Genomic DNA, 12,840 nt, shown 5'->3' with positions numbered 1-12,840 from the left:
CACAACCCCATACAGGCACGATATGCGTGTGTGTCGTCTGGCTAACTTGGGGAGATCCCACAGCGTTGCTCAGAGGGCGTGTTAACAGCTGCACTTGTGAGCCATTTCCGGACACTGCCTTTGGGCTGAGAGGCAGAGGACCAGAGAGGGCATCCATCCTCGTGACTCATGTGTCCGTGCTCGCCCAAATTATCATCCCTTTGTAGGGGCCATTGATGCCATGACAATATGCAGGGCCCTGGGTCTCTAAATGAGCATGTGTTCTCTTGTCTCTCGTTAGGCTCGTTAGAGATGAATCGACTGGTTTCAGATTGAGAAATCACATTGGGACAGTGCCAGTGGTTCTCAGTGCAGGCTTTGTCGGGCCTGTCAAGCTCATCTCATCACAGTCATTTCTTGACTGTAAAACCACTCAGCACATTGATAATCATGAACAGGGGAAAGAAATGGTGTCAAATCAATATTTTTGCACCGTAAAAGAAAATCTGGCTACTGGAGGAACAAAATCCACTGTTCTCTCATGCAGAAGTATTTAGTATGGTTTTCCATTCACTAGACCCCTAGATTTTACTATGGGGCTTACTGACAATGTTTGGTTTGGGTCCAGGCAAAAAAGGAGGCTGATGCTTACCCACGACCTCCAACAAGACACATCTGCATTCCTCACTCTCTCTGCATGATGGACAGCCGTCGGCGACCATCCCCACCAATGAGAGTGCTACAAAATACTACCTGCTTTTCAATCACAGACCTGCCATGTATTTTAATGCCACTATATACAGTATCTCAGAGTGGTGGCAGTCAGTCACACAGAGAACCTCAGTGAAGACTCCCATTCAATTAGGCTGAGTGGTGCAACCACGGCCACAACACAAATACAACTGTTGAGACCTGGGACAACTGGACCAGGGATGGAGAGCGAGACAGTGAGTTAGAGAGCTAAGATGGATGACTAGAACAAATAAGGGAGATGATAGTAAGAAAGATTGAGAGAGCATATGAGACAGAACGAAAGGCACACAGTGAGAGAGACAGACAGATATATTGAGAGACAGACAGGGATGGAGAGAGAGAGACAGACATGGAGGAAGAAGCTGTGCCTCTCATATTAAGTGATTTCCATTATTCATTTCTGCAAGGCTTCAGGCTGCTCTGGTAAATGGTGAAGAGGGAGATTATTTCCCCCCTCCATCATTCATGCACACCAGTGAGTGAGATGTACTGCGTGGATGGGGATATGAGATTGAACCAAACCTGCTATTTTTATCAAGCGCTTGGAAGGGCTTGACACTACCTAGACACATAGAGCAGCCCAGGCCCCAGCCAGTCAGACACCTATAGGCATCAACCTCCACCGGCCATCCCTCCATCTCTCTGGGTACCTTAACTCCCCTCTATCCTCATACCCCTGTTTTTTTCATGGCTGAAGAAACAAAAAGGAACTAGAAATGAGTGAGAGCATTGGGTGTTACACTTCCCAGACATCACAAACAGATAAGGTAAAGTCAATTTCAGGAAAATTTAGCTAATGTTTTCACATATTTAAAAATTCTAATGACATCAACAGAGTCTTTGATTAACCTTGTCCCATGGCAGAAAGGCAGGGCAGGATAGTTTCGTTTTTATTACTATGTTTAGATTAGTAAGATCCTCTTCCTCATAAATTCTGCAACACACAGTCTTTCAGTTTCGTCTGACAACAACTTGCTGCCTGTATCCTAATGTCATTTGAGAGCAATGATTTGCCAACTTGGTGTAAAAGTAACCGAAGGTGTATATTTGTGTATCAATCCTCGGATAATGTGTATCTGTAGAGAACCCAGAAGTCTGCTTAGTTGGTGTGGAGCAGCAACGGTGGAGACAGAGTTGGTAGTATTCACGTACAGTGCAGGAGATGGAGAAGACTGGATCCAGAGGCTATTTGTGACCGACCGGCTCGATTCGGTCTTATGTATCAAAATTTGAAATTGTGTTTTTTACATTGGATAAAAGTAGACTCCGAGCTAGAAAATGGTGTATCAAACACTACATTTGAGGAACAATGGGAAAGGAATTCTGCTTTGAATGCTGATAAACTTGTAACCTCACTTTTGAGGAAATGGCCTTTGAATGTTTTGGTACACCTACTGGAGAGCTCTTCTTTGTCTACACTCATTCAGCATCGTTCACACCCTCTTAAGATATAGCCCCGTCCTTAAACTCAGAGTTTTGTCAGATTGTCCATTTGTAAATTCAGAGCGTTTTGCTCTCGGAGCGTTCAGAGCGCACACTGGACTTTAAAATGTATGCCAAACAAAAAACACAGATTTCAAAGTTTAACAGACCACACAACTCTATGCACAAGGACTACTTTGAACAATTTACACAGAACATTTCACAAAAACATATTTACTGGTAGAACTGTGCAGAAGCAAAGTTCACCCTTAGTTTTTTATGCAACCACATTTTCCATAAACGATATATAATTCCACACTATGAGGTTTCAATAATATTGTGAAAATTATGATAATGCCCTATTAATGTAAGAGCTGTTTGAAAAAAACACCTGTAATGTTCTGTTTTGGTGGGATGGAGTTATGGCCTACCTGGTGACATCACCAGGTGGCACATTTGTTAATTGACCAATAAGAAATATTGTTCTAAACCTCTGCCAATAACAGCTAGTTTTCATTTTTACCCTCCCCACTCCCAGACAGTCCTAGCTAAATTCTTTCTTGAGAAATTGGTCTTTACTAAGAAGCAATTTTTGTTTCTTTTTGACAATTTTTATTGAAAACAATCACAGTAAGGTACTTAATTGTTATCCAGAAGTGATTTGATAATGAGATAATAAAAAATAACAAAGTTTGCTTTGGACATTTTACATTTTCAAAGATTAAGATTCAAAGATGGCAGCTGAAAGAATGAGGTGTCAGCTATGACATGACAGTTATTGAACTACAGTCAGCTATGACATGACCCCCTTAGTTATTGAACTACAGTAGGTGAAGTGGATTTGCATCCAGTAACATAATTATCGTAGCGCAATTACATCATGGGTCCCCGACGTGTACTAAACACAAATGCATAATTATGGATATGAATAGCATTCGCTTCATGGTGATGTATCCTGAATAGGTATGGAAAGGTAGAAATATGCAATATCCTTCTTTTGCAAATTTGGATATTATTCTACACACTAGCTATTATTGTAATGAGCTCCGCCCCCATACAAGACCACATTTGGTTGGTCCGGACCAGACCAAATCTGAACCAATCATAGACGTCTATGTTCCACAATTTTGGACATCATAGTACAGTAGAGTTCTGTACAGTAAAGTAGATATGTTCAGTACAATACAGTACAATAGAGTACATTATACTGTACTCTACCTTAGTGTGCTCTACTATACTGAACTCTACTGTACTGTACTTTTATTTACTGTACTGTACTGTTCTCTACTGTACTGTACTCTCCAAACTTGTGAAACATAGACATTTATGACGGGTTCAGATTTGGTCCGGCCAGGGCGGACTGACTAAAGTTCAACTAGTTTTCAATGTCCATGGATGTCCGGTGTCAGTCAGTGTTCAGTGGGTGAGGATGCTTGTTACAGTAAATGGAAAGAGGGCAGGTGGTAGTAGGTGTCATGGTAGGTGTCAGTAAGAGCCGGGAGAGGTGACATTAGCTGGAAAAGAGAGAAAAGAGAGAGAGAGAGCGAGACAGTGAAAATGAGAGGGAGGGGTTGTCCAGACTGTTTTCACAGTTTTGCTTTGACAACCAGACGACAGAAAGAGAGGGGAAAAAACACAGTTATGAGCTGAACACAACAGTATGCCAGTGGAAGGGAGGAGAGTAGCAGATGACCCAACTGTGGTTTGTGACTATGATTTCACATTGTAGCCAATTCAATTGCAGTAATTTCGTTACTGTTTTATTTCCTTAATAATTAATAAACTAACTTGTTATCAGTAAACACTAACTAATTTGTAGGTCTACCTTTACTTAAACTGAATTATCCTCCTCCTCATAAGGGAGAGAAATTAGAAAATATCTTCAAGATAAATGGGTTTTTGGTAACAGAATAACATGGCACAAGGTAATGTTTCTTAAACTTACAGAAGGAAACAATTTCTCATGTCTAACATGAGTCACATAAGAACAGCTCACAGGCACTTTGAGATTCGTCACAGTATCTCTCCTCAGGTAATGTTAAAGTTACTGAGAACTTTCTCCAATCCAGTGTTTGCTGTTCATATCAGTAGTGGAGACTTTATATTTTGTCCTGAAACTAGACATAACACTTAGTGCAGTGGAGGCTACTGAGGGGAGGACGGCTCATAATAATGTCTGGAAAGGAGCTAATGGAATGGAGTCAAACACATGGGACCAACGTGTTTGATTTGTTTGATACCATTCCACTGATTCCGCTCCAGCCGTTACCACGAGCCCGTCCTCCCCAGTTAAGGTGCCACCAACCTCCTGTGACTTAGTGAACATTTCTGTTCAATCAAACTTGGCATGCGCATTGCCTGCGTCCAGCACTCCAGCTGAACACATTTGGTCTACTGATACAGTAAAGCCCTTGGAGGAGTCTACTTTCCTGGATCTAAGTAGCAGGAGCTCCCCTGATCTGGAGATTATGCAACGCGATGTAGTAGACTTTGTGGGTACTCACGTTTGTACGTGTAGCTCTGCTTCCAATTACTTAATTAAGCTTAGGCGTATGCATCTATTAACCCTTTGTCCTTGCCTGTCTGTGCCCTGTCCTTGTTCCGACAGCCTGTAAAGTGGCTTCTTAATAAGCTAGAGGCCCACCATTTGTTCCTTGTCTCATACAGTTGCTATAGAGGGAATGTATACAGTATCCTTTGCAAAACATCCAAAATGGGAGCTATAATTTTAGCGTAAAGAACCGTGAAATTAGCCTCTATTGCGTGGATGTTTAATATCTCTTTAAAAGTCTGAATTGGCCCGATTTTAAAGAGCTGAAATTGGACTAATCCACTCTTGAATCTGTGGTTCATGTCATCCTCCAGAGAACAAAGGAACAAAGTGATGAAGCTGTGAGCTTTTCATTCAATCAAGTAAACATGTTTGGTTCGCTAAACAACAGAACAGAATTCTAGTCCGCTGAGCACAGATATAGGCCAATGGACTGTAAACTCCCTGGAGAGTTCCACAGAGTCTAGCTAGCCCGTCATGTAACCGATAACCTTTAACCTTTTGAGGGGTTAGCGAGAGCTGGTGGAAGGGAAAGATGATGCGCTGCATTTCTAGGGGTAGTCAGGCATGAGATGTGTTACTATGGAGTTTTCGGTGTGCTGTCACTACTGTGAGGATGTCTTTATGTGCAGAAGAGGAAGTGGTGATACAATAGCATGTTATCAGTAGCTGAGTGGCCTTTGAGGAGAACACCGCTCCAGACCTCATAGCCTGGTTCCTCTCTAGGTTTCTTCCGAGGTTCTGGCCTTTCTAGGGAGTTTTCCCTAGCCACCGTGCTTCTACACCTGCATTGCTTGCTGTTTGGGGTTTTAGGCTGGGTTTCTGTACAGCACTTTGTGACATCAGATTATGTAAGAAGGGCTTTATAAATAAATTTGATTGATTGACCTGCACTATGGCAGCCAGTTATGTCATGCTACTGTTTGTATGCCTTGACCTCCAGGGACCAAACAGCAATCCATTGTCAATGCAATGTCAATGCTGTAATGCTGTAATGTCATGCAATGTGGATCCTGAGTGGCACAGCGGTCTAAGGCACTGCATCGCAGTGCTAGAGGTGTCACTACAGATCCGGGTTCGATCCCGGGCTGTATCACAACCAGCCGTGATCGCGAGTCCAATATGGCGGCGCACAATTTGCCCAGCGTCGCCCGGGTTAGGTGAGGGTTTGGCAAGGGTAGGCCATCATTGTAAATAAGAATTTGTTCTTAACTGACTTGCCTAGAATAAAAAAAAAATGATATGCCTTTTCTTTTTGTTGTCTTTACTCTGCATTATCATTCTGCCTCTGGGTTTTATTTTCTCTGACTGTAATACACTTTTTAATGGCTCTGTTGTTCCACTTGGTTAAGCTAAAGGGAAAATAGCCTGCTGTCTTTACCTGGGAACAATCCAGGCGGATGGATGGATTGAGAGAGGTACTTATCTCATTGTTTGTGGGTCATGTTGCAAGTCGAGTAGGAGTGAGTGAGCGATTCATTGAGGAGGATGGGAAATAAAATATCCCCAGGCCTACAATGAACCTAATAAACAATCGTTACCCAATCGGACACCGCCAGGATCCCCTCTATTGGATTCAAATTCCCTAATATGGTAATGAGGGATGGGCCGGTGTGGTTGTAATGGAGAGGAGGCGTCGCCCGCTCCTTATCTCCTATCCACAAGGCCTCTCCTGATCGACGTCAGGCTTGCAAAATTGCAAGATTAGAGCACTTCAAACACAGAAATGAGGACCGCAGGGAAATGCTTCTCTGATTTCAGACCAAATTAACTGACATCAAACACCAGGAATAAGACGTCAGATCAAAGGGCGAGACGCCCTCTGTCGCCCACTGTAGCCCCCGTGACATCCCTGCTCCTTCGGTTGGGTCCTGTCCTCTTCATCCTCTCTCTTTCCTGTCTCCCATTCTCTTACCCTTTCCACCATATCCCCCTTTCCCTTTTTCTCTTCTTTTCCTCCCACGATCTCCTCGGTTCTTATCCCCTCTCCCCCTCTCTCTCCCTGCATGTTGGGAGTTTGGAGATGGCGGGGGGACTCGGGGGGTACTTGCTTCTGGAGATCTCTAACCCCCAGCTGTGCTGTGGAGTGAGGCTTAATTCAGCCTTGGACACACAGCCGTATGATCTGCTGCTCTCAAGGGCGTAGCGTCTGATAACAAAGGCAGAGAGAGGTATGGAGTGCTGGACACACACTCTGCCCTGCAGGTAGAAGAGATGTTCTAGTCAACTTGTAACACCATGTACTCACAGGAGGTTGGTGGCACCGTTGTGGAGGACGGGTTTGTGGTAATGGCTGGAGCGGAATGGGTGGAATGGTATCAAATACATCAAACACATGGTTTCCATTCCATTAGCTCTGTTCCAGCCATTATTATGAGCCGTCCTCCCCTCAGCAGCCTCCACTACATTTACTACTATTTACCTTGTGGATCATTTGCTTGTGATAATGGGTGTGAACAAAGAGATAGGACACCTATATAGGGGGGAAAAAAAGAAGAGAACTTCACAGTCATTTTGGGGTACAAATATAGTGTTTGATTTGCGTTGCCATTCATTGCTTCCTTTGATATCTGCCGGTGCCAGGGGCTGGTGGAAACAGAGGATGTGTTACCCAATCACAGACAGTTATGACTCAGACCAGGGAACATGGCAGACATTTTTGTCTTCCTGCCTGTTCACCGTAACATTATTTTACCCAGAATATTCTGCTCCTCGTGGGAGGTGCAATGCTACACGTGAAGTGCTCATTTTATATTACGCTCTTTGAAAAAAGGGTACCAAAGGGGTTCTTCGGCTGTCCTCATAGAAGAACCCTTTTTGGTTCTAGCTAGAACCCATTTTGGTTCGAGGTAGACCTTTTTAACCAAAACGGGTTCTTCAAAGGGTTCTCCTATGGGGACAGCTGAAGAACCCTTTTAGGTTCTAGGTAGCACCTAGAGTCTAGAGCATGTAATGTTGACTGGTGTTGTGAGTGAAAACACAAAGGTCAGACCTGTCAGATATTTGTACAGACAATGCACTAGTTGTATTGTATATGTCCTAAAATATAGATTCTAACATGTCCCATTTATTTATTTATTTATTTATTCCCAGTGTTCATACCCCGTGTGGGAGGACTTCAGTGCCAAGGCCACCAAACTGCACTCCCAGCTCCGGTAAGCCCCAGCCACCATCCTGTGTGTACTAGAGCAGTGCCCATCAATGAGTATCCCAGCCAGTGCCATTGACAACAATGTAATCCCCCGCTGTCTGTTCTGAGGCGCCAGATCTGCTGACTATGTCTGTTTATGTTGAAAATGGCTGTGGTTGTGAACTGGTGCCAATCATGTGTCTGTCCTGTCTGCTCTGTCTCGCTCTGCTCTGCTCTCAGGACCACAGTGCTGGCAGCAGTGGCCTTCCTGGATGCCTTTCAGAAGGTGGCGGACATGGCCACCAACACCAGAGGTACGTGAGCTTCCAGATGTGTGTGTGTGTGTGAGCGAGCTCGCTCTGAGGATACGGGAGTTGGTATGTGTGTGTGTAGAGTAATGTACGTTTTGCATGTGTCTGTGAGTGTGGGGATGAGGGTATCCCAGATGATTTGGGTTCATCTTTGGAGGGCAGCCTTTCCAGAGGAGGATAGAGACAGATTTGTGATTAGGGGATCACTCCTCCTGTTGTTGTGTGGACAGATTGTCGTGCATTTAGTTAAAGAATCCACAGAAGTGTGTGTGTGTGTGTGCGCGTTCCTTTATGTGAGAGAATAACATCAGGTATACTTGGATATGAGTTAAGGGAACAGATCCTCTTAAGTGATATGCCGTGCCAGTAGGGATGCGATTTTATTAACAGTCACTTGATAAGATGTTATTAGCTTTAATGCATTTGTTTACTGATAAAAAAAGAGTTGAGTTTGATACCGTGCCTAAAGTTGCATTCTCTATGAACTTTGAAGTGTTTTCATCCCCGAATTAGCTGTGTTTAGGGAGCAGAGACGGAGATGAATGGAGCATCATCCCACCGGATAATGTGAGGAGCGGAGAACAAAGGCTTGGTTTATGATACAAGAGAGAGAAGATGTGGCAAGAGTCTGGGCAGCAGGGTTCTTTTTGGCTGGGGGCTCGGGGCAGTGTTTGGAGACTGTGCTGAGCTCCTTTCAGAAGACTTACTAGGGGAAACACTCAGCCTTGGAATACGGAATACTGGGCCTTATTGGGTGTGGCTCTTGTACTGTATGTGTGTACAGTGTGTGTGTGTGTGTTTGTGTCCCTGTGTGTGCATGTGTGTTTGGCCCCCTGCGTGTGCATTTGTGTGTGTGTGTGTGTGAGACCACACCAGGCTTTGGCATTTTTTATGAGCTGACAGGGTTGGGTGCTTCCTGTCTGGCCTGTAAAAGCAGTGAGGGCCACATCCTAATGATCCTACATCCTCCAGAGACCACAGGGGCCCACCTAGGGCAGGAGACACACACAGACACACACAGCCGGGGACAGAGGGAGGAAGTACACTATAGTGTAGGAGAGGAGCTGTAGGGAAGGAGAGAGAGAGAGATGGGAGGTTCTTCAAGGACACAACAAGATGGAACAAGGTATCATGTGAGAGACGGGAGAGGAAGGAGATGGAAGATAATGTCCTTTTTTTCTCTTCTCTTTTTGTTGTAGTAGAAGAGTGTGAGGATTCAGCAGTAATGTATAGAGTTTACAACTCTCCAGTGAGTGTGTGTGTCCGTTATTCCTTTGTGGTCATGTCTGCATGGCTGGTCAGTTGTGGCCGTGACGGTGGCAGATGCTAGCTGTGGTTATTGGAGATTTGTGGTGGGGACCGTGGGGGCACTGCTGCCCCATCGAATGTAGGTCCCAGACCTGTGGGCTCCACGTGGCTCATCCATGACCACACACACACACACGCACGTGCGCAGCATCAGCAGACAGGCACATCTGTACAGTATGTTTATCTGCCGCACGGTCCAACACGCTGTGTGAGAACTGTGCGTTCTCCCGGTGATGGAGGAGATGTGTGGTAACCACAACATACAGTAGACTAACCGTTCTCAATGCAGTGACTCTGTACGAACGCACAATTATCCCTCTGACTGCCTTGTGTGTTCTAATAGGCCTTCCCCATGAATGAAACCAGTTCAATGGTGTCTCTCTTAAATAATTGTCTCTTCTGGCCATTTAGAATGTGACTGTCTCTCTCTCTCTCTCTGTGTGTGTGTGTGTGTGTGTGTGTGTGTGTGTGTGTGTGTGTGTGTGTGTGTGTGTGTGTGTGTGTGTGAGAGAGCCATTACAGTAACAGGCTCTGTCTGTCTCAGCCCCACAGGGCGAAGACGCTCTCTCTCTCCCGTGCTCTGTTCTCAGACATACAGTACAGAACATAGAAATAGTTGGTTTGAGTTCCGTGCTACGGAACACCAGCCTCTTCTCTGAAAGAGTGGTGATGTTCTGCGGTTTTATGTTCTAGAACAAAGGAAAGAACAAGCCTCGGGTCCATGTGGAGCTGCTGAGGCCAATTCCCTGCTACATAGCCATGATGGTGGTGTAGAGGCAGATGCTTTGCTAAACCTGATTAGGATCCCCACAGGTCCAGCTGTAACACATCCAGATGTTCTGTAGAATCCTGTGTGTGTGGGTGGAACTGCTCAGATCCAGCTGGAATGCATACAGGTGTTCTGTAGAGTTGTGTTAGCCCCTGCTCGCTCCAATTGGCGCTGGAGCGAGCAGGGGCTAACAGGCCCTATGTAGGCTTCTTCTCTGAGGAGACTGGCTGTCAACTAACAGACTGCAGGATCAAACAGGCTAGACTGAACCGCAGACAGGACCTAGAGGGAGGGAGATATGGAAGCGGGGAGGGGTGAAAGAGGGAATGAGACAGAGGGGTGCATGTCTGCATGTTGAGAGTAGAGAGCGGAGATATGAGGCGAGAGATGGAACTGTGAGTGAATGAAATCGTGTGTCAACTCCCTGACAAGGGGCAAAGTCGCAGAGAGGAGTTTGTGTGTTTTTTTCAGATGTGCCCCTCTGCCCTCACTACCTCACTTTCCCCGGAGCAAAACAATGGGGGGGGGGGGGGGTTCAAAACAAGCGAACACACACCAACACAAACCAGGCTTTCATCTTGCTGGTGGGGGGCCGCTGTGGTCCGGGGTTGGTGGTTTGGGGTAGGGTAAAGGGGGGGCATGCTTCCTGTCTCTAATAATCTGTCCTCTGCCTCTCATTGAGCAGCCTTTTACTCCTCATCTTCCTCCACCCAGCTGCTTTCCCGTTACACAGTCACTGTTCTCTTCTCTTTCCCTCACACACACACACACACACACACGGGTTACTCATTATTTTGACTGCACAGTCTCTTTCTTTTCCTGAACAAATATAATTTGCCAAACCCTCTCGTGGAATGATACTTATTGAGAGCTATAATAAGTAGCAGGGTGAGAGACATGACCACTGAATGGCTGAATTATCGATGGCCACCACTGCCATTGGAACCAGTGTGTATGGCCCTTTTCGAAGCTGATAGACTTTTTCTGTCGGATAAAAAGCTAATTCATTTCAGAGAATACAAATGACAAAAGCTTTTTTGGCTCATATTCTGTTCGCTCTCTCACTCTCACACACACACACACACACACACACACACACACACACACACACACACACACACACACACACACACACACACACACACACACACACACACACACACACACACACACACACACACACACACACACACACACACACACACACACACACACACACACACACACACACACACACAATTCAAAGGGCTTTATTGGCATGGGAAACGTACATTGCCAAAGCAATTGAAATAGATAATAAAAATTGAACAGTAAACATAACACTCACAAAAGTTCCAAATGAATAGAGACATTTCAAATGTCATATTATGGCGATATACAGTGTTCTAACAATATGCAAATAGTTAAAGTACAGAAGGGAAAATAGATAAATATAGGTTGTATTTACAATGGTGTTCGTTCCTCACTGGCTGCACTTTTCTTGTGGCAACAGGTCACAAATCTTGCTGCTGTGATGGCGCACTGTGGTATTTCACAGATATGGGAGTTTATCAAAATGGGATTTGTTTTCTACCTCTTTGTGGGTCTGTGTAATCTGAGGGAAATATGTGTCTCTAATATGGTCATACATTTGGCAGGAGGTTAGGAAGTGCAGCTCAGTTTCCACCTCATTTTGTGGGCAGTGTGCACATAGCCTCTCTTCTCTTGAGACCCAGGTCTGCCTACTGCGGCCTCTCTCAGTAGCAAGGCTATGCTCACTGAGTCTGTAGAGAGTCAAAGCGTTCCTTAATTTTGGGTCAGTCTATTTGTCTGTCTCTCTCTCGCTCTCTCTGTCTGTCTGGCTCTCTTTCTCTCTCCATTCTTGGCCCCCAGAGTAGAAGCATTAAAACCTGGGGCTATCCCAAAAGCCTCGCTACCCACAAAGTAGCCTGGTCATAAAGAGTCCACTCAGATGTGCTCTGCACAAGATGAGCTCGTACACGACTTCATCTGGGTGTTTTACGGCCTGCTTGCATGAGTTGAATAGGAAGGCCTATAATGAACATCATAAATCTGATTCATACGCTAGGGGGCAAAATGACTCCCTCTAGAATGCAGAAAATACATGCCTGCAAATGGTAGCGTGGAGCCTAATGGAGGGAATGAGGAGCAAAACGGTGTGTGTGTGTGTGTGTGACCTCTAAAGAATGGAATTAGTTTTTATTTGTCTCTTTCCATATTAATATTGTCTTCAGCGCTAAATACAGGCTGACATTGGACAGTCTCTCAACTCGTGAGCATCTAGTCAAAAACATCACATAAAATGTTAAAAAATAAAACCGGAATGGGGTGTGTTTCTGACTGCTTTAGCAGTTAGACATCTCTACCCCCTTAACATTTCAATGCCCAAAGCTGATACCCGGTGTAGATAGACACCATTATATCTTTCAGTAGCGGCTTTATGACTGGAGTACACTTAGACTGACGTGAAAATGAAGAACACATTCATTGGCAAAGAAAGGGATGATTACAAAAGGCACAGACTGGGTCTGTGTAATTTGATTTTGAAGGGAGAAGGCATTTGTCTGCTGCTGTTGCTGGCTCAGATCAAGACAGAGAAGGATGTTGTGAAATTGTT

The 12,840-nt window shown here is 44.9% G+C and overlaps 1 protein-coding gene across 6 annotated transcripts in view; it reads left to right on the top strand.

Moving 5' to 3' along the window:
- The window catches only part of mtss1lb (MTSS I-BAR domain containing 2b), a 71,775-nt gene that overhangs the window by 4,053 nt on the left and 54,882 nt on the right, over positions 1-12,840 (top strand). For all 6 annotated transcript variants that reach the window (XM_029767139.1, XM_029767142.1, XM_029767140.1 and 3 more), the window contains exons 2-3: positions 7,799-7,860; positions 8,076-8,149. In XM_029767139.1, coding sequence (XP_029622999.1) covers positions 7,799-7,860; positions 8,076-8,149 — 136 coding nt within the window. The remainder of the gene's footprint in view (positions 1-7,798; positions 7,861-8,075; positions 8,150-12,840) is intronic.

This window comes from Salmo trutta, chromosome 12 (genome assembly GCF_901001165.1).
Source record: "Salmo trutta chromosome 12, fSalTru1.1, whole genome shotgun sequence".
Taxonomy (NCBI): Eukaryota; Metazoa; Chordata; class Actinopteri; order Salmoniformes; family Salmonidae; genus Salmo; species Salmo trutta.
This window is presented reverse-complemented; position numbering and strand designations above follow the sequence as displayed.